General features: G+C 43.2%; 1 protein-coding gene across 1 annotated transcript; it reads right to left on the reverse strand.

Annotated features, from left to right (window-relative positions):
* Positions 1 to 1,014: 1,014 nt before the first annotated feature.
* acanb (aggrecan b) lies at positions 1,015 to 21,921 on the reverse strand. Its single transcript, XM_049573323.1, has 19 exons — positions 21,832 to 21,921; positions 14,788 to 14,872; positions 12,884 to 13,267; positions 12,287 to 12,461; positions 11,174 to 11,301; positions 10,755 to 11,048; positions 10,395 to 10,595; positions 9,596 to 9,770; positions 9,367 to 9,494; positions 8,993 to 9,286; positions 7,928 to 8,038; positions 7,550 to 7,657; positions 6,317 to 7,417; positions 6,095 to 6,199; positions 5,844 to 6,002; positions 5,047 to 5,129; positions 4,823 to 4,967; positions 4,454 to 4,636; positions 1,015 to 3,602 (listed from the first exon to the last, which is right to left on the reverse strand). The coding sequence occupies exons 2-19, from the start codon at positions 14,864 to 14,866 to the stop codon at positions 3,511 to 3,513; spliced, it is 3,945 nt and encodes a 1,314-aa protein (XP_049429280.1). The 5' UTR covers positions 14,867 to 14,872; positions 21,832 to 21,921; the 3' UTR covers positions 1,015 to 3,510.
* Positions 21,922 to 22,214: the final 293 nt, after the last annotated feature.

The following is a 22,214-nucleotide window of genomic DNA, read 5'->3' on the forward strand; positions in this document are numbered from 1 at the left end:
TGGAACCAGACTAAAACTCAAGTGTTGTAATGGAATGTAGTGGAAATGTTGCTCCGTCGGTGGTGCTACATGACAAGACAGGATCTCACTAAAGTAATTAGGATTATCTTCAAGGATCCATAAATTTCTGTAAAAATATTGAGATTTTTCAATGGAAATATGTGTTGGACTGACAGAAAGACCCACAGTCGAGGCTAAAAGCTGATGAATCGTTTCTAAATGAATAACTGCTGTATTTATACCTATGAAACACTCTGATGTTTTCAGCAACTTTCAGACCCCACCAACGGTTGGTGTTGCTCTCAAGGTGCGATACAGTCCGAACAGGAATGCTAGGTTAGAGAGGTGAGATGGGTTACTGACCCAAACAAAACAGCCACTGTATGTAAACAGCGTCACTCTGTCTGTGTGCACGATGCACTTTTAGATGAGTGGGGTCGAACACGTGGCTACGCCCTCCTACATTCAGGTGTGAACAGAAGTCCCAGTGATTGTACGGCCAGCAGGTTTTTATAAACGTCCTATTTACACCTGCTGGCCAAACATGAGTGGACACACATACACAGGGATTACATGCCTACACGCATACACACACATCAGATTAATGTACACACATGTACAGTGTGGCTGCGCAAACACACCACATAGATGCATACACACATGCAGCCACACGTGTACCTGTATACATACAGGGCTGCGCACACACAGAGCAAATCTGTTTGTGGTGAGTGTCGTGATGAAGGTAGTCGCTGTAGAGGCCGATGAAGGAGCTATTTACCGTGTGTTTTTTCACGGTTGGGTTCCACAGGAAGGTAAAAACAAACTAAATGCCAAGTTTGTTCCTCTGGCTCGGAGCTCCAGGGAAAATCTCAGTGTGTGATTTATTCATAAGTCAGATGGTACACTTCCTTAATTTAAAACATCAGTGACTCCTGGGGAGAAAGTGATATCACTAGGACAATAATTCCACAGGGACAGATGATTCCAAGTTTTATTTGGTACAGCACAGTACAGCATACTGTATGTTCACATCAGGAGTCGGGATCTGAACAGAGTCACAACAGACGTGTCTGTGTGCAGCGTTACACATATTTTGGTTTATTTGTCAAAATCAGTTTGTTATAGAATGAAAACACTGATACACTGTTTTTCTTCAACTGTCTTCTACATATCAATCACTCAAATGTCAGCTTCATGTTGAAATATGAGCGCCCTCTGTGACATAATAGTAAAAGACTTCCAGCACACACCATCCAATCAGCTTCATTCATTTATTTACTTGTACAAAATGTACAAACTTAAAACAGGCTAGGTGTTTTCACTTTGTGGCGTCATCACGCCCGCTCACCCACTTTCATATCCTGTAGTGTGTTTACTGAGTTGTGTGTGTGTGTGTCCATGAGAGTACCAGTATGCCTCTGTGTTGTTGCTGTTTCAGTGTTTGTGAACTGCTGTGTGAGAAGTCAGATACGGACACAAGTATCTGCTCTCGGAGCTGAAAAGCAAATCTTGACCTTTTTTAAAGGTCATGGTCAACATTTTATCACCACCTCTATCTTCGTTCTCTCATTTCTATACAAATTTTTACTGTTTTCACAGCTTCTTTTTTCTAAAATTGTTTCATTTCTCAAGTTTTAACAAGTACATTATGCTTTAAAGACCCTGTCGTACGAATCACAGCCAGAAACCTCTGCAAAAGACGTCCGAGGCTTTGTGTTCAGCTGGCTGTCAAAATCAAAGGTCATGCCCACTTGATAAGAAACTCATAACTGCAACTTACCAGGTAATTAAACTAACAAATTGACAAATAGATCAATGATGAATGAATCAATCAACAGATAAACTGTCTGCTCTGCATATGGTATTGACAGATCCTGCTGTTCAGAGAATTGTAGAGAGAATATTTACAGTGAGAAACATCACTCAGCAAACACTGAATCTCTTAAAAGCATGATTCTCACATCAGACAGTGCTGACACAAGTAATCAACTGCTCTTGAGAACTCACAAATGTAAACCCCACCTGGGTGCGCATCTTTTTGCAACAGATGACCCAATAAGGTGGATGACTTCTCCTGGCAGAGAAGCCAGTCGATTCAGTGTCATACTGTAGATCTCACTTGTTATTCAGCAAAGTTTTCTTAAAAAGTCTTGGCTATATAAGGAGTTTTTTTTAATGTTTAAGGTGCACTGGATTCAAATGATTAGCACAGAAGTGACAAAAGTGCATGAGTGCTGATTATTTCAATCCAGGTCTGTAGCAGTGACTTTAATCACATTATAAACTTGGATTTCTGTATTTATTGTTGATTGGAACAGCACAATCATTTCAGTATGTCTGATACTGTGGTGGTGGTGTTGTTGCACAGTGGCTCTAAAACTTGAGGTTGTGACAAAAGATGGTGATACATTTTGTCGATGTTGGCATGTATTCTCCCCTGCTTTTATTCAGATTTGGGATTTTATGCAACTCAGTAAGCCTCAAGGCCTCCTCTGATATTCAAATGAAATAAAACCTAACTTCTACATTCACCATATTGTAGGTCAAAAAGGGTAACATGTGCTCATTGCTGTATTTAAAAGGTCCAGTGTGTAGGATTTAGAGGGATATATTGACAGAAATGCATGTTTTCATTTGTGTATAATCACCTGAAACTAAGAATTGTTGTGTTTTGAGCCATTATCTACATATGGAGCAGGTCGCCTTCCACAGAGTGTGCCATGTATCTACAGTGGCCCAGCACGGACAAACCGAACACTAGCTTTTGATAGTACCCCAGTTTTCCTACATGCTTGGCACATGGGTGAAGTTTCAGTTGGTTGCATTCTGCAAACTCCCCACTAGATGTCACTAAATCCTACACACTCTATCTTCAAGGGGTCACAACCAAAAGGTCTAAGAACCACTGTTGTCGCCTATAGTGTAAGAAACAGTATTGTTTCACCAATCTGAAGCACACCATTGTAGTCCTTTGAGACAGAATAAAAGAAATAAAAAAAACTACTACGACACACAGATCTAGAAAAATACCCTAAAAATATAGCAAAAGTCTATGAAACAATGTGTTTGACTTCAGAGAATCCAGCTGCAATCGAAAACACTTTTATTTTATTGGGCTGTTTTTGGACTTTGTGTGTCACTCTAAAGCCTCTTACGTCACTATTTTATCTACCTGACTCTGTGTGCAGTGCTGGCAACTGATTGCAGAAAATGTCATCATGTGCATTGAGCTAATGCTTCCAAATACTAGATCACAGCTATAAATTAGACAGTATAAATACATAGAAAAAACTGCCTTCAGAAGGTGCAGGGTGACACTCAAAGATCCAAAACATCAATCACACTATCTCGGTCTAAATGTGCTTTAGTGTGTGTTTGTGTGTGTTTGTGTGTATATACACGATAGGGAATGTTATCTTTTTGGTCGGGCATTTGCATTGGTGTCCATGCTTCTTTACAAGAGGGGGGGGTCCTTTGTGGCTCTCTGTTGTATGTCCTTTTCATTCCCGCTCAGAGCAGCTTCCTCTGTTCCTGTTGGCTGCTCACCGCTTTACTTCTTCTCCTGAGGGATCTTTTGTGTAGCCTGTTACTGTTGGCGCCGGCTGCGGGAGAAAAGGTACGCATACTGATGACATCATGTAAACATGAGTTGCCAATAGACACATAAATTACCCTCGAGTGAGTGGTGTGGTTAAAGGACTGATTTCAAAAGTGACCATTGGCTTTTCATTAGTGTAATGTTGAAACGTTAGCTCTGCAGGAGGCAAGTTTCACACTCTTTATGTCTTGTTCATTCAAGTCTCTTCTCATTAGTCTGGGTCCTCTATCCGTTCTGCATGTCTTATTCATTAATGAAGTGGAGTAAAAACATTTGCTAGGGTTGCCCAGGTTACGTAGAGGTTTAAGACATCAACAATGAACTGCAGCATTCCTGGTTTGAGTTCAACCGGGGACTTTTGCTGTACTTCATGATGTAGAGACAGTGCGCTATGCACATAATGATATAACTGGTGTTCCACTTCTGTTTTGTCTTATTATTTAAAGGAGCCATATACGACATTCAGAGCATTAGTATAGTAGCAAACCACCATTTGCTATGTAAAGGTATAGTGGAGTAATGATGAGAATGAGGTCATGCTCCCTCTGTGTGAGTTGTAATCCAAGCTTCTCTGTTTATTGTTGTCATAGACGGTTCAGTGGTGCATGTATGTTAGTGTATGTGAGTGCCCATGTGTGTATCCCACTGACTAGCTATATGCCAACGCTCTGCACTGCACTGACATGGCGATTAACTCTAATAATGTTGTCATCTATATTTTTATTTGTTTATGGTATTGTTTCATTATTTCACATCGTATTTGGTCCTTCTTTTTTTGGATTTTTTTCTGGCTAAATTCAGCTGTTTTGTGAGCCATTTTTATAGTATGAAAGGAAGATCCATGTATCGGCTCACCTTCTGTACATTCCACCTGTGGCTCCTCCCACTGCCCATCTGGCTTGCAGCGTATCACAGGCAGATGGCGCTGTGTGTAGCCTGCATCACACTGGTAGCGGACTATGGAGTTGACGGGGTAACGCTCTCTGCCACTGCCCATCGGCCGCCCATGTTCCACCTCAGGGGGAGCGCCGCACATGACTGAAAGAGAAGACAGACAACAATAAACAGACATCAAGTAACAGTTGGAAGTCACAAAGCTTGTCTTGGTCTAGTTAGCTGGTGCACTTCATAACAATCCAGTTGTTCCAACCCAAGCAAATTTTCCAACTAGAAAGAATTCCCAGAAACACTTGTTGGCCAGACACACCAAGCTAGTAAGCCTACCAGGTCCAGTCTTGCAGGTGAAGGGAAGGTGGTAGTTGCAGGGCACATCGTTCCACTGTCCGCCCTCATGCCAGATCATCACCACACAGTCCTCCTCAGAGTTGAAGTAGTTATCTGGCTGGTTGGGCCTCCAGTTCTCAAATGTCTAAGGAAGTTACAAAGATGGTAAATAAATACCTAAAAAAGATAAATGATGCTAATAGTCGTTAAGCAGCCAAACTCACCAGAGGACTGCCGTCTGTCCAGCGGAACTCATTCTGCACATCTTTGTCATTGAGTCCAATCCACTGGTAGTCCTGACCATTGGCTGCATTGCAAAGAAAAATAGATTTTAGCTTCAAAACAACTTCTAAATATCCTCCCTCCATGGTATGCTTGCATCCCTCAAATGGCTGTAGTAGTTATAAGATGCATCGTCCCTCCCTGAGGCCCAGGGCTCAGTGGAATAAGGTCCAAACAGCCCATTTGGCTGTCCAGGGTGCACCCTGCCTCTCACCCAACATGTGGGTAGGGATTAGCATATGTAGGAAGAAACCTCCCATTCCTCCCAGATTCCAGTCCACATTGTCCACCCCCCCCCAGGTAACCAGTAAAAGTCACTAGCACAGTGTCAGGGACATGATCCTTCACTGGTTACCCACCCAAGAACACTGTCAGCTCTTAATCTATAAAAACTTGACCAGTGATGTAACATTCATAGCCTTTAAAAGTTCTAAAGATGACTTATACTGTCCCATCTGTTGGTTACACATTTTGTTAGATATTTTTACATATATTCAATATCATGGCTACTACTGCATGGTGGTGCAGTGGTTAGCATTGTTGCCTCACAGCAAGAGGGTGCCTGGTTTAAACCACTAGGGTGGGGGAGCCCTTCTGTGTAGAGTTTCTGGGTACTCCGGCTTCCTTCCACAGTCTTAAGACATGCGGGTTAGATTAATTGGTGTATTGTGAATTTGCACACACTCAAATGCCTTTGACCGCTCCCCAACTAGAGTGACACACACACACGGCTACTCACAGTTGACAAACTGCTGCTCCTCCACCGAGCCGATGCTGACCAGGTGGGCGTTGAGCTCCTGACAGCGTTGCTCAGCCTCAGACCAGGTATCTCTCTCCGCAAAGTGGAGGTAACAGCTGCCCATGAACTCCAGCCAGCCCTCTGCACAGCCCTGCACAGCTACACACAAACATCACACATAAATTAAATTTGTACAAAGGCGTGAAAATAACAATGATCTTGTGTTTGTTAATGATAACTTGGTGACTCACGTGTTGAGCAGTCTTCGCCAGTGAAACCATGAGGACACTGGCACACAGCGAGCTCTCCCTGCACAGAGCAGGTTCCTGAACCGCAGGGGTTTGGCTCACAGGGGTCTGCAGAGGAGGAGAAGAATCACTAAGATACCTTTTTGGACAAATAAGTGTATTTCCCAAACTATAAAACATGGACATGGCCTTATGTTATAGTATGACATCAGCAGGATTACAAACCTTCCACTACTTCTGGCTGCTCCACTACAGCAGGAGTTGCTAATGACATTGATGGTGCTGTGGTTGGGCTGGTGTAGGCTGCATCTGGAGTCACTACGTACTCTGTAGGTCCTGCACGGCTTTCCTGACCCTCCTCCCAGTGTCCCGATTGGTCAAGACTGGCAATGTACTCAGTGTAAGTCATTCCAGGGGGCAGGGCGATAGAAAGCTTCTCAGTGGTCAGTTTTTTATGAGGGGCTCCACTTCCTGAGAAATGCAAGCCTTGGTCATAAGTGCCACTGAATTCATGATGGATCCCTGATGCACTTCCTTCCCCGCTGACCTCCACCACCCCTCGGCCCTGCTCAGGGTGGCGTTCCAGTGGCGGTACGGTCACTTCCATCATGCCGTTGTCTGTAAGGTAGATGACATCCCCGCGATGCAGGATATAGTCCCCAGAAGCAGAGCTGCTGCCTGAAACACCAGATGGAAAACCACTTGGAGAGCCGCCGTGGAACCCAGAGCCAAAGGGATGATATCCAGACACCTCCTGCTCACCGGACGGCTGGACTGTCAGGTCAACGGCACTGTGGTCCACAAATGATATGCCAGAAAATTCACCGGAGCCTGACCCGGACATTCTTCCAGATCCAGATTCCAAGAAAGCCCCACTGGTATCAATCCCTCCCCGACCTAACTCCTGCTCAGTGGGTCTTTGGTGAGTTTTCGACACCTCCTCCATCTTCTCATCCACCATGATGATCCTTGAGTCTCCGCCACTAATGCCGATGTCCCCACTTCCACTGGGAAAACCTGATCCCTGTACACCGAAGCCAGAGTGTTCTCTATCTAACCCCTCCCCAGATCCAGATGCACTCTCATGTTCTCCAGATGTGATGATGACAGCACCTCCCCCTTCTGCCTCCTGTGGACCTCCAGAGGCAGATGGCTCCCCAGAGAAGACGTCGGTTCGTCCACTGAAGATAATGTCTTGTCCTGAACCAGAGCCCTCCCCACTGATACCGGAGGTGCCAGACTCCGCTGAGATCTCCCAGCCGGCTGAATGATCAATTGCACCAGAGCCGGACTCATCAACATGGACCGGAGTCAGAATGGGTCTCACTGGGAAAAATTCAGAATTTGGAGTACATCAGATACTTTGTTTTATCTTCTTTTGCACACTTAAGATTGTGTTTAGCTTTATTGAAATTATATAACTGTGGCTATTCACACAGTTATGTTCAGTTGTCTTACCAGTAGGGGCAACTAGCTGAGTAGTGGTGGTTGTCTTGTTGATAAACTCCTCAATTTCTGTAATATTTACACTGGTTTCTGTTTCAGTGTAGTGTACAGTAGTTTCAACTGAAAAAGAAACAGGAGATGATGAAGATGCATAGAAATGTCAACGATAATATTAATTTAGAAATTACTTTAGCCAATTCAAAGGTCTAGTGTGTTGGATTTAGTGGCATCTCATGGCAATGAGGTTGCAGAACCGAAACTTCTCCCATATGCCAAGCATTTAGAACTACCGTGGCTGACATGAAAATGTGAATTGCTCTATCTAGAGCCAGTGTTTGATTTATCTATTCTGGGCTACTGTTGAACAACATGGCGGGCTGTCCATCTCACCTGTGGGAGCGAAGTGATCAACCGTGATTGTTGTCTTGTTGATAATATCCACAGTCACCACTGTCAGATCCAGACCAGTTTCATTTTCAACATGAACGACAGGAGTTTCAGCTGAAAAAGACAAAATGAGATAACAGCTCAGCTCAGATAAACAGTATACTATGCAAGAAAAAGTGATTTAAAGACTCATACAGAAGTAATCCACCTCAGTCATCACTTATGACCCACTAGAGGTGTGTGGTGGTGTGTTTATCTGCAGGGAATCTGCTCTCTGTCTGTATTTTCTTTTGCTATATTTAGGATGTCTCTGGTTGTACCCCCCAGCCAATAACAGTGTGCAGGGGAACTTATCGGAAAAGCAAACATTGGAAATCAAATCAGTGTCGTAAGAACTACCTAAAATGACAGAAACCATCTTTGGGAATTTTTTTTCGATGTGTACTTTGTGGTTTTAGTTTGGCCCCTTTTCTATTAGCTACCATGGAGGGGGCTGGCTTTATGGCCTGTACTACAGCAAGCCACCAGGGGTCAATCAAGATGTTTTGACTCCATTTTTTGCAAGCTGTCATGTTGTCCATCTTTGTTAAATGGTCTATGGTAGCAACCACATAGTGGGAGTACGCATTCAAGAAGAAGCTACAAAAAATGTGGGCACAGCGCTGGAAATATGCAAATATAGCAAGGCAAAATGTCAAGCTGACAAAGCTTGTTCTGAAATGAGAGTGAAGCCGGGGTTAGGTTTAACTTTCACTTTTGCTGGCCAGCACTGAAGGAGAGGATGGGGATGAGGTAAGTGCCAGCGGTTAGCTTAGTTAGCATCCTAAAGTATCGGCTTTAGTACAGTAACTTGCATTGTATGTACAAGCAGTGCAGGGAGAAGGGGTCAAGTTGAATGTAATGTTTACAGATAGTTTCCGACAATTACTGCAGTGTACCTTTAAGAAATAGCAATAACTTCTAATGCAATTTGGCTGAAAGGAGTGATGTTTAGGAGGCTTTGTCACTTAGATAAGTAAATCTTTCACCTCTAAAATCTAAATGTAACTACACCTAACTCTTTCCTACCTTTAAAGCAATAGGCATCGTAGCGCGAGTGCTCATCAGGGAATCCTGTCTGGTTGGGGTAAGCGTAGATGATGTGGACTCCAACCTGACCGCCTCCACAGTGGGACCTGGGGGTTGTGATGGGGTAGCGGACACTACGGTCCATTAACCAGCCAGGACGGCACTTGTCAAGCCCTTGGTTCCAGGCAGCAAACAGCTGCCCGGGGTTGGCCAGGGTGGTGTTGAGTTTCTGACAGTGCTGCACTGCCTCCTCAAAGGAGAAGCTGTCATAGTCACTGGTGAAGAAGACCTCACCTGGAAGGAGCATTCACAAACACTCAGAAGGGTTCAGATAAAGTAGATAGGTTAGATATTAAAGTGAACCTGCTCCTCACCTTGCAGACGGTCCACATAACAAAACACATCGTAATGTTCGTTAGCTGGTCTTAGGCCGTAGGATCTGACCCCTGGGATGTGTGGCAGGTTACCAGCACAGTTATCTCTGGGTGACACGATGGGATACCTGAGCATGGAAGAGGATGTTGTTACAGTATATCAAGGCTTTGCTTTGTCATAGTGTCCCTGAAGAATCATGATATTGGTCTACGTATGCCTCCAGCTCACCTGACAGTCTGGTCTCGGAGCCATCCAGCATCACATTGGTGCAGGCCTCTCTCAAAGGCTGCCTGCAGCTGCTGGGGGCTGGCAATGACCGCCCCAACGCTCTGGCAGGCCTCCTGAGCCTCCACAAATGTAAGAGTATAGCGACCGGTGATAGGTCGGTAGTGGAACACTACGCCTGGGAAATAAGAGGGAGGGAAGCCTACTTTATTCCATCGTCTTTATTCTCTCATTTAGCATTTTTTCCAGATGTAAATTGTGGTCATTTACCCATAGTTTGAACATAAGTCATTTATTGGCCCTGTGGTCATGTAACGTCAAGTTAACCACTGACAGCATTGGCGCAGTGGGACTTCTGGCCAATAAACAAGCCACAGGCATGCATGAGAGGATTTTGTGGAAGTGGTGTGTTTAGCAGTATTTAAGTAAAATTACATGTGAGGAAAGTACCAAACATAACAGAGCTGACACAGATTCTGCTGCTTGAATACTAAGATGTGTATTTGTTTCAACAGTGCCTGCTATTAACCTACGTAAATTGCAATCATTAATATAATTTTTGAGACAGGCATCTCTAAATGGGTCATTGGAATGGGTAGCTGTCCCACTCTGAAGACTCTTTTAAATGCATTCAAAATTTGCAGCTGCTTTTTATCTAAATTGTCCTGAAACGTCTCACACTCAAACTCTGTCTCATTCGGATTTCGGCCTTTAGATGGCTACACCTTTTGTAGAAATGTATTCTCACAGTTTAAATAAATATTCCAAAGTGTTTTCTTATTTATCATCTACAACCACGTACCTGTGGGTCCCATGGCAGCATCTACGTCTGTCATACTGGGTGGGATGGGCAGTGGGGAGAAGGTGTCGACTCCTCCACGCTTGATCTCCTCTCCCCCAGGTGAGGGAGTTAGGCTTGGGTACATCCCAGGGGCGGGTGTAATGCGGATGATGTCTGGGAAAGGGGTGGTCCTCACAGGCACAGCACCAGCATCCTCACCAGCTGAGGAGACATGGTTGGATAATTGCCAAATAGAACTGACAGTTTTAAAGCCTCAAGGATTCCAGAAAAAAACGATAAGAGTTATTATGTCAACAAAAAAGCTCCAAGACTGCACTGAAAATGTGTCAGCCTATTTCCAGAACTCCATGAAGGATTTACCTTGGAAGCAGACGGCATCGTAGCGAGAGTCTGGGTAGGGGTATCCTGTCTGGTTGGGGAACAGGTAGACGGTTCTCACTCCCAGGAGTCCTCCTCCACACTGAGGTCTAGCAATGTTGATGGGGTAGCGTACACTTCTGTCCGCCAGCCAGCCAGCATTACACACATCCATTCCAGCCTTCCAGGCCAGGTAAAGCTCTCCAGTGGTGGCAAGCCGGGCGCCAAGTTTGGTACACTGATCTCCAGCTTCATAGAAGGTAAACTTCTCTACAGACATGGAATAGAAGACCCTGCCTGGGAGGAGAGAGGAGAGAAGAGAGACAAACACATTTACATGACAGTCTACAGTCCTGACCACAGTACAGAGGTTTCATGTGGGTCAGGCAGCTTTTCTTGCTTCACTTGTTAGATAACTGTACCTGACAGCTTCTCAGCAAAACAGTACACGTCATAGGTCTCGTTGACATCTCTCACGCCATAGGTTCTCACACCGGGGAAGTCCTCTTTGTCTCCAAAGCAACGATCCCTTGGCTCATGGATGGGGTACCTTGAGAGGTCAAGAAAGATGTCAGTCAGCAGATTGACTTACATTGGATCCGTTTTTTTTTTTTTTTAATTTATTTTACCGTTATTTATTGCAAGTCTTTTTAAAGACATTTGTTTTATATTGTCACTGTCTGAGTTAGAAAAAACACCAAAGCCTAAAACATCATATTGATTGGACTGTGTAAACACCTCGGGATCCCTCAGGAAAGCTGAAAAAAAAAAACGTTGCTTGGGTGAAGGACATCTAGAATACACTGTTGAGTCAGCTGCTACTGCAACCTGAACCCTGATAAGCACAAGAGGATGAATGGATGGATGTCTAAACAGATCACCAAAGTTAAATTCCTAGACAGCATTAAGACTTAAGAACCCCTACCTCCTCTTCTTTCATTGGATGTCGATGTCGGGGGGCCTGAATCTGACATTTTTTGTAACTTTCTAGTTTAAGTTAATAAAGCCATCAAACTTTATAAAGAGTTTGATGAGGTGTGTGGAGGTTCTCAAGCTCTCTTTTCTGATTATTCTTAGAACTGCTCTCATTTCTTATTTTATGCACAGCAGCTATGGCTCAGTAGGTAGAGCGGGTCTTCTGCTATTTGGAAGATTGGTGGTTTGATCCCTGGCTCCTCCAGTCCGCATGTCAAAGAATCATTGGACAAGAACCCCAAGTGTGTAGCAGGTGACACCTTGCATGGTGGCTTTGGCCCCCAATGTATGAGAATGAGTAGTCGGAAGACTACAAAAGTGCTATACCAGTGGAATTGCATTTACAACAAAGTGGAAGGCAGAGACTGGGGAGAGGGTTTTAAAGTGTGTGCCATTATCAATATTTGTACAACTATCACATCTTATTCTCCCCACACTCATGCTGCTTTGGTGAATTAGAAACTTTACATTACCTGTAGGTGTGACTGTAAATGTGTTGGATGGCATCTTTATAAGCAGTTTACAAATGATGGATGGATGGATGGATGGATGGACAGTACCTGACAGTCTGATCAGAGAGCCATCCAGCATCACATTGGTGGTATCCATCATCGTAAGCAGCCTGCAGCTGGGCTGGAGTGGCAATGGTGGCACTGTTCTGGATACAGGCTGCCTTTGCTTTCTCAAATGTCAAGGTGTAGCGGGTGGAGATGGCTCGGTAGTGGAACACAATACCTGTGAGATACAGAAGACAGAAGTACTGTGATGAGATGAACTCTTTATAACAAAATGTGTGTTTGAATTTTGCAAGACATCTCTGAGCTTGATGAGACAGTGGACTTGATAAGACTATTTAACTTATACCAATTAATTAACGCTATGGATTCTGGTTTGTACTCGAGCAAACCCCAAACAGAGATGATGTCTTTAGGGGCAGGATGTTGAAATTAGCAGCCAACTAAATGATTGAATATTTGCCAGAACTTTGAACCTTTTTGGGGGTGTAAAAAGATCATTCTGTTAACTTTTAGCTTGAGAGAACCTTTGTAATAGACTTACAGGGGCTAAGATCTGAGTTTGACAACCTTGTGGTGAGTAGATAGTGACTTTAATGTCATGATGAACTAGTGTAAATGAAACTGTTAATGTTTCCGTACCCTGAACCTGGATGTCCACAGAGTCATAGTTGTCCTCGATGCCGTGCATCACCTCGCAGCGGTAGGTTCCAGAATCTTTGGACCTCAGCTCAGTTATCTCAATGGTGGCATCAGTGGGCACCAATGGGTAGTTGATCATTGTCACCCTGTCCAGATACTCTGTCTCCACATTAACTTTACCCTCAGATGCCACAAGGATTGTGGTGACTTTGTCCTTGGTGACATAGGTCCATTTGATGCGATGGGTAAGCGGGGCAACGGTGGGAGCTCCGGGGTCATTGACTGTGTTGTCCTGGAAGTAACAGGGTACCACTACTTTGCCTCCCAGCAGAGGACGGAGAGGCACCTCCATAGGGATGCTGACACGCAACGTGCCATCCAGGTCTGGGTAGAGAAAGGTCAAGGTTAAGTTTTATATTGTGCAAATACACACATTTTGAAACACTGATGGCAGCAGAACTATCTTAAGCCCCTTTCACACATGCACTACAAACCTAAAATTATCTAGCTATTACCTAGAGGAACTTTACATGAGAACGCAACTGTCTCAGTTGTCTGTTACTAAGTCTGTGTAATGTCCAATTGAGCACATGTGTGAATTGAGCAGGTAATTGTCCACACAATTCACCGCGAGCTAGTGGGCATGTTGCGTAGGTGAAAAGGAAGGATCATTTATATGAAGGGAGCAATAAAATGTCTAACTGGAGAGATGACAAGATTCATGAACTCTGGCCGATAAGTCTGCTACGTGTGAAAGGGCAACACAGTCTCACTCCGACCTCGTCACATATTGACGTTTGGGTCATGGACTTTCCACATCCACATACACTGTGCAAGGTACCCTGGGTGCATTGGTTGTTGACGTTTTGGGACACTGTGTCAAGTTCTGCCTGTTACATGCATTGTCTTCTCTAAAAATACACTTCTGTTTTCACAGGACATAAATGCACTACACTGGTACAACACCATGAATTAACATATATTTCTCTTCAACAACAAACAAAACCACGTGGTTAGGTTTGGGAAAATAGGACAGGGTTTGGCTTTAGAATCCTACATGACACGAACACCACTCTCTCAGGTGAAAGTTGATGTTTGTTGGATCCATTCACCACCGCTCCCGTCCACCCCATTCGAACTTTTCGCCACCTTAACTTTCGTCCTAGTCCCACTGCAGGCGCCGTTAAACTATAACGACAACCGGCCGTGTATCATGCCAGTGTTAAAGGATGCCTTTTTTCATTGGTTTCTGATGCCGCAAGTCACTGCCCAGCTGCCAGATTTTGAAGACTTTGGATTTTGAGACCGGACTCGAAGAGAAAACTCCGGACAATGTCAGGGAAATCAGGTGCAGACATTATCCAAAGGTCACATGAGGAATATATAAGGCAGTATCCATTATGGGCTTTTGTTCAAGGACACTTTGAAATACAGACAGGATCGAGGAGCCAGAGATTGATCTGCTAACTCTACCTAAAATGAATGAACAATTTACACTACCAACTGAGCAAGAGTTGACCTGAAAACACATTGCTTAATCATGCTTTATTCTAATACTGCTTGTCATTTTTGGGGGGCATATTTAATCTCTGGAAATTACTGAGAAAGTAATTTGAAAAAAAGTCAAAAAGACAGTAGTTCTGCAGGTGTGACGAAAAAAGCAAAATAAATAAATAAAAAAAGTGTGACTCAGCCAATACATCAGCAACATATTTAATTAAGTTCTAATCAGATTGTAGATATCACAAAGGATAGTAACACAACTGACGCCTACCTTTTTATAATACAGGTTAATATTAATTTTTTATTGTCCTCAAATAGTAAGGTTTGGGTCTGGAGACAGGTTTTTAATTTTCACATGATGATGATGAAGATAAGAATCCATCTAATAAAATCACACTCACCGTCATGGTTCTCGAGCTCAAACAACACTGTTGCCGAGATGAAGGGCAAGGACACACACAGCAGAAGCAGGGGGGTCATCGTTACCTGAAAAACATCCAAATTGATGACACTGAAATTAAATTTGTGCGGGCAAGATAATTAATGACAGAAAGGAAAAATATTTGGCTTTTCGAGCCAAGAAGTTGGTTAAAATTAGCATAATCAAAGAGTAAACAGAGTATGTAGAGGGAATCTGAAGTGATGCAGACTTTCTACTTTTCTGTTCCAGAAATTCTGCCCTGAATGAACAGTGAAGTAAGTGTTAGAGTGAATAAGTGGGTTTTTTATCATTTCCTCTAGCCCTGAATGCCACTGTGTTTTTTTCCTAGCTCGTGTATGCTTACAGTCATATTCCGTGTTATCCTGGACACTCGGTGCATTTGGTTATTACGTCAGCCCGACTGACTAAAATGGAAAGCGGACGTCAAGAGTCTCTAGTATCATTTGGAAATACCATACATGCTCGCTGAGGAATGAAAGCCTCTCTGTCTCTGGGCACAGGAAATGTCTTTAGTGCTAAAATTAAGTTCAGGCTTAGAGGGAGAAGTATGATTCATTCATCGCAAATGCTTTTCCATTTGTTAAAACCTAATGAAGAAATGAGTGTTGAAATTAGGCTTTTTTTTCCACCTTACTAACTGTTTCTTTGTCTGCCTGCATACAGTTTATTTTTAGTGTCTAAGCATGTATGAAAATGCTGCTGCTGTCAAATTGTTCTCACTATTGGTATAGTTTCTTTGGTAACAACTGGAGTAAGAGTACATCTGCTTGCCAGTATATGTGTGTGTTTGTTTATGCCATGCTATAAGCCAAATTTCCTGTGTGAAAACTGCTATGAAGTTTAAATGTATTTGTGCTTTTAGTCAACGAGTTCTCATTTTGCTACATTAGGGGCATGGCTCTAGGGATGACAACTCTGAAACATTTTTAAAACCACTTCAATTGTCACCATGTGCAAAGATTCATGTTGCCCGGAGGATGAATCCTAGTGACTCTGGTGAGCTCCTGACTTTTCCTCTGACACCATCATCAGGTCGAAATTTTGATTGGTCAGTTTATGACCAAATTCCTGCAAAACTCTTTCCCTTCTTCAGCTGTGCTTTTTGTGTTTACTGCTAATGAGATAATTCTAGAATGCTAACATGCTAACCGAAGATGGTAAACATCTTAAAGGAGCAGTGTGTGGGATTTAGTGGCCTCTAGTGGTGAGATTGCAGATTACAACCAACTGAATATCCCTCCCCTTATCACCTCCATTCCAAACTTGTAGGAGACCCATAAACTGTGTAAAAGAAGAGGGTGTAACCACCCTAACGTCATGAATCGGTTCGTGAACTCCTGTTCTGAAGCCTCAAATTTGGCATTTTGGCCATCACCATTTTGGATTGATCAGAAGTGAAAGAGGGTGGAGCTAAATCATAGACTTTGGTGATGCCTCGCAGACAGCCCATTACTCTAAATGGCCACACCCTTAATTATGCTTAACTTTAAGCCTCAATAAAATGTAAATGGGTGAGTTACATAAAAATTCATCGCCCATACAGTTGTCATGAGAGGGGAAATTAGCTATAGAGACCAAAACCAAACATTTTAACATGGGGGTCTATGGCGACTGACTCGCTTTCAGAGCCAGCCTCAAGTGGCCATTCACAGAACTGCAGGTTGCTGCTTGAGGAGAACCTACAGTGGCCTTGAGGTGCATTTGTTCTACAAATTCAAGCTGCCATTTCAACATAAAAATGTTGAGGGCCCTCTCTAGAGCCAGTGTTGGGTTTGTCCGGCTACTGTATCAACATATTGATGCAACATGGCGGGCTCCAAGGAAGACGACCTGCTCCCTATGTAGATAGGGATGTAGATAAGGGCTCTTTCAAGGCTAACAATTCTTAGTTTCAGGTCATTTTACATGAATGGAAACATGAATATTATATTCCATTTCTGCCAGGAGACCCCCCTAAATCATAAACAGCAGTCATTTAAGCATACTTGCTAAACATCAGCATGTTAGCCTTGTCATTGTGAGCATGTAAGCATGCTGGCTTTGGCATTTAGCTCAAAGCACCAAAGGCAGCATGGCTGTAGACTCTTAGTCTTTTTTCTGTATTCTTTTTTTTTATTTAGAGGCCAATGATCCATAAAGAGTTATTAACACTCAAAAAAGTAATAATATAGCTCTGTATGGTTTAAATGCTGCTTTTTTAATTGCCATTTTCTTGTTCCCTAAAGTCAAATGTGACCGCAAACATCAGTAAATATTAGCAACTGGCAACTTTAGTCCACAAACATCAGCTCCGCTATCACAAACCCACATCTGTCAAAACCTGATTACCACAGTGCTTATTTTCTCTCAGCTTTCCACTGCTGTGACGTGCAGCTCAGTCCACACGTACAAAACCGTTGAGGGTCCCAACTGAACCCTCATTGTGCTGCGTTCACAAGCCCCAGGACGGGCTGCAGAATGCACTCACTTCATTCCAAACAGCCACACTGAGACATTTACAACCAATAAACCTGGAGCTCACAGCCACCAAGCGTTTGCAGTGGCTGACCTGAGGTTGGCAGCCTGGTGAAAGGCTATAAGAGAAACGCAGTGACCTTGTAAGTTCAAGGTGGACGCTATTTTAAGTTGCACTAGGCTATATGTTGTCAAATTATGTTTGTCATATGGTCATATGGTTAAATGATTTGATTTTGAAGTGATTCAGTTTAAACAAAACATAATCATATACATTATGTTCACTGTAACACACTGGTAGACTGAATATACTGTATGTCTGTGTGTGTACTACAGACTGCACGATTGTGTGTGTGTGTGTGTGTGTGTGTGTGTATGTGTGTGTGTGTGGGCGCAGCTAACATTCCCAGAGTTCCACAGATCCAGTTCATACAGTACAGTAGGACTAATATTTGCCCTGCTGTCTCAGATCAGTCTGAAAGTGAATGTTTGCCTAGTTTGGGAGGAAACAGAAAATACCACACAGCATATGTAGACAGATGAACAAATCCAGCCTGGAATAACCACACACTGTTATACTTCTATTATCAGTCTGTGAGATCAGTCCACCCCAGGAGACCTCTTTGTGATGACGTATTGTGACTCACTGACATTTTGGGTGTAATTCCTTACCTCAGATTTTCTGGCTTATTCTCAGACTTTCTTTTCTATTCTTTCCACTTTTTTAGTATGTTATTTTAACTTTTCCCAAATTAACTGGAGTATTATTACATTTCTATTTTCTGTAAATTACTTTCCAACAACAACTTTCCATGAACTTAGGGTTGTCTTTATGAAGACATCGCTTAATGAGTGGATGTGCTGCAAGAGTAAAAGTGAAAATTCATGCCTCCAGTGGTCCATTTACGGTACTGCAAGGGAAGAAATTGGTAACATTCAAAAATTCAAGTGTAGAAAATTGGCTAATCAACAATCTTTTAACATTACTTTTTTGGTCTTTTTTTGCCTTTCTTTGATAGGACAGCTTTAATAGTGAAGGGGGGAGGGGGAGATGACATGCAGCAAAGGACCGCAGGTTGGAATCGAGTGTGCGGCTGCTGTGGCGGGGACAACAGCCTTAGTATGTTGGGTGTCTGCTCTACCTGGTTAGTTACTCAGCATCCCATCTATGATCTTTTAAACTGAAAAATATTCAGGGAAAAATTTTATATTCTGCTGGACCTGCCTGGCAACTGTGTTGTCATAAGATGGGGTGGGGGATGGTGGATGGACGCCAGCCAAGCTGCAGATGAGAAATGTGACGTTTCAAAATAATGTACAAACGTAACGTATCTGTGGTTTGTAGAAACGTACAATGCCAACATTTTTTCTGTTGATTGGGTTGAATTGCAAAATCATGAGCCCATACAGTGGATGTCAAGAATGCCTGTCTTGTCTGCCTTCCTACTTTATCATGCATGGCTGTGTAGTTAAGAGCAGTGGTTCCCAACTGGTTCAGCCATGCGGTCCAGATTTCTCCACACAGTTCAATAAATTTAGTGTCATACTTGTGTTTGGACATGCCATCGAGTTAGTTTGCTGTCTCTGTCAAGTAGCTGTCCGTTAGTCACTGACTCCACAGCAGGAAATAACACTTCAGAATAAAAGTTCTGTGTCGTGAATTCACTGTACTTCAAAATAAAGTGTATTTTTTACAAACTTGATACATTTGCGAGTCACTTGCAGTCCATTTGGAATGGACCCACGACCCAATTTTGGACCGCGACCCACCAGTTGGGAACCTCTGGTTAAGAGGATGAGATTGGCAGTGATCTCTCAGTGCCGCTAGTCATTGAGAATGCCTTTGAAACGCCACTTGCCAGCTGGTACTTGCGTTAAATAGCAGTCCATTTCCATGTTTTTAGTCGTTGGATTTCACATCTGATGCAAAGTGTACCCAAGTACACATGAACTGTACTTGAGATCACCTTTTCAAGTGGACTATGGCACAGATTCAGCATTCACATAAATCAAACAGACTGGACTTTGTGGTCAAGTGTTCTCTGATCTGGGCCTGGGTCCCCGATGTGAAAGCCTCCAACTGCAGCTTTTGTGGACCCCAGTGCCTTAATTTCTCAGCTTGGTGCAGTGATATAGAAGTGTACTTCAGGGTGTGTCAGTACGATGTGACATCACTATTGGGTACGGTTACAGGTGCAATAGAGCACACCTTTGGCCACATCCAACTACACCCATTAGTGATGATGAAACTGAACTTAAGTGGTGAAATTCAACCAGAAAAAAAAAGTTTAAGTCTTTTGTTGTGTATTTTTTCTTGACAGTTCATGATAATGTGTAGATATGGAGGATATCATGAAAAAGTAATTTATTAGTGCTATAATTTTCTGGTCTCATATGTTCTTTAACATTAAATCACAATACCATATGTCACAGTCGAGGTGGGCATCCCAAGAATGAATAAAGACAGCAATGATGAGTTAGCAGTCAAACCTGTACTCTCACTCTCACAATGTATTAACACAGAGAGAGCCAGCAGAAGTCACCCCATTTCCCAGAGCGAGCCAACCAAAACCTCGACTGCTTATTGCTCACTATGCGATCATTGAACAGACCCTCGGCTCTCTTTAAATGCATCATTTAAACTGTGGCCACTTCATAACGTGCACCAGCATTCATAAGCAAGCCACACCGGGCCAGGTCAAGCCAATCAGCCCTCTCTCCACACTGTGCCCATTCAGTCGGTGGGGTGGCTGCTTGCTCCCCTGTTCGGCCGCTGTGGTATGTTCCGCTCCCAGCTGAGGTAGAGGGCAATAAGGCCTTGGTCTGTTCCAGCAGCGTACAGGCGCAGGGCCTTGGGGGTTGCGACCCTGCCAAGGTAAACAAAGGCGGGCATCCTAGGGAGCCTCACCTCCTCCCACTCTCCTCCAACCCTCCAGAGTCCCTCAGCACAAGAACAGAGTTGACATTGATACGCATACACACGCAGAAACACAGACCAACACTCATAGATTACCACGGGTATGTGAGGGAGGGCACGTCCGATGCCTCTGGTAAGGAAAACGCACAGGAGTGTGTGTACATATGTCGCTAGTGACACATACTGTAAGACCTGTGTTTGAGAACGCACACAGACTCATGTACAGTTAAATGGGTGGAGGGGGAAAATTCATACTCACAGGTGCTTGAAGGTGCATTAATACATGCCTACGTACAAAGACGTGCTTGAGCAGCATTAGTTAAACATGTCAAACATATACACAAGCACACACACACTTTCTGAGGTGTCAAATGTTAATTTAGTAACTTAAAAATTTGCTGAAGTATAAAGTTATTAGCTTTCAATGAACCCTTTATCGATTGTTTTTTCATGTCCGACATCCCAAAATTACAATTCACAACGTGTGCTCAAACAGCCTCATGTTACCATAGTAACAGGAAGTCACTCTTGACAATATCACTCTTTCCTATATTGCGAGAAGTAACATTGTTTCCCCAATAATCAGTTTTCTGCTGCTCAGATGCTTGAATTTGACAGAAATAACATTTAAGACTTGAGGTCTTTTACCAGTTTGAAACGGATGATATGAGTTTGTGACAGCAATCAGCAGGTAGATATTTGTAAAGATTCGCGTGCGCTGTTGCACATTTTAATGTCTTAATCCACATAACGACATCAGTGGTACCCAGTCTGGATGTCAGGACACCACTAGGGGTCGTGAAATAAATCTGAGGGGTTGCAAAGACAATTACATGATAGAAGAGCAGAAAAAGGTACTTCCTTTGCAGACTTTCTGCTAATCTTTGCTTTTTGCTCATGAATTATTGGACAATTTTACCTTTTCAGGCCCCCCAAATTATAAAAGGAATAGAAAAAGAGAAGAATAATTGCTCTTTGATACAAGTGGGTTATATTAGTCAACATATACAATCAGTGATGAGGGGTCACAAGTAGACATCACTTCATTTTAAGGAGTCACAGCCATTAAGTTTTAGACCACAAATCCTTGAGTCACTGTGATGGTTCAGTAACGTGATGCAGTTTCATACATGCCACTCTCCATCCATGAAAGCCATCCAGAATGCAAACTGACTAATAAATGTAATTAATTTCTATATTTCACATAAAGTTTTAACAAATTCCTACTTTTAAAACTCTTATTTTAGCCACAGTACACACTCACATGCAGCACAAAGTTAGAAAGTGCACCAGCAAATCAAACATCAGCAATCACTTAGTTGTAAAAAGCAGCTGACTCCTTTAACACCTCACTAAAGTCAACTCAGCAAGACTTCCAGCAAATAAATCTCAACTCCCACAGCACCATGAGCAAGAAAACTCACCTTATGTCTAATGTAACTTCCCAGAGATCATCACGGCTTGATATCAAAAAAGAAACTTCAAACAGTTACCTTTGCTTTGACATCTGAGTACAATACCGCAACCAATATCTGTGCCCCCAATCAGAGAATGAAGAAGTGTCAGATTATCCCCTAAAACCCCTGCACAATATTCCTCGTTGGGGACTCCAGTTGAGAGTCGGAAACGTACCGTTGATGCTCCAAAGCTCCCAGTGCCAGCGACTCCAGGGGCCTCTCACTCCTGCCTGAGTAGGAGAGCAGAAAGAAGCTTTATTCAAACTCCACCACAGATTTAGATGTTGGAAAGGAGGGAGGGCGAGAGGGAGAGAGGGAGAGAGGGAGGGATATGATCCTCTCCTGCCAGTTGGTGAGGTCATACAAACAGCCTTGCATATCAAACCTGAAGCTCAGAATCAGACAAAGTCAAAGCAGAAGAAAAGTTTCCTGCTGCTTCTGGGCAATGTCAGATTGTATCAGTCTTTCTGCAGTTATTGGTCAGATAGGGTCTGAATGGAGATACAGTACATGCTGCTGCGCACACGCACACACACACACACACACACACACACACAC

The sequence above is a fragment of the Epinephelus fuscoguttatus genome, linkage group LG4 (genome assembly GCF_011397635.1).
Source record: "Epinephelus fuscoguttatus linkage group LG4, E.fuscoguttatus.final_Chr_v1".
NCBI classification, from domain to species: domain Eukaryota; kingdom Metazoa; phylum Chordata; class Actinopteri; order Perciformes; family Serranidae; genus Epinephelus; species Epinephelus fuscoguttatus.

Bases quoted from the DNA above. Each gene is read 5' to 3' on its own strand.
- acanb (XM_049573323.1), bottom strand. From the start codon at position 14,866: ATGACCCCCCTGCTTCTGCTGTGTGTGTCCTTGCCCTTCATCTCGGCA. The intron at 11,302-12,286 runs GTACTGTCCATC...TGACCTCTCAAG, and splicing joins CTCTCTGATCAGACTGTCAG to GTACCCCATCCATGAGCCAA. The intron at 4,968-5,046 runs GTGAGTTTGGCT...TAACTTCCTTAG, and splicing joins GGACAGACGGCAGTCCTCTG to ACATTTGAGAACTGGAGGCC.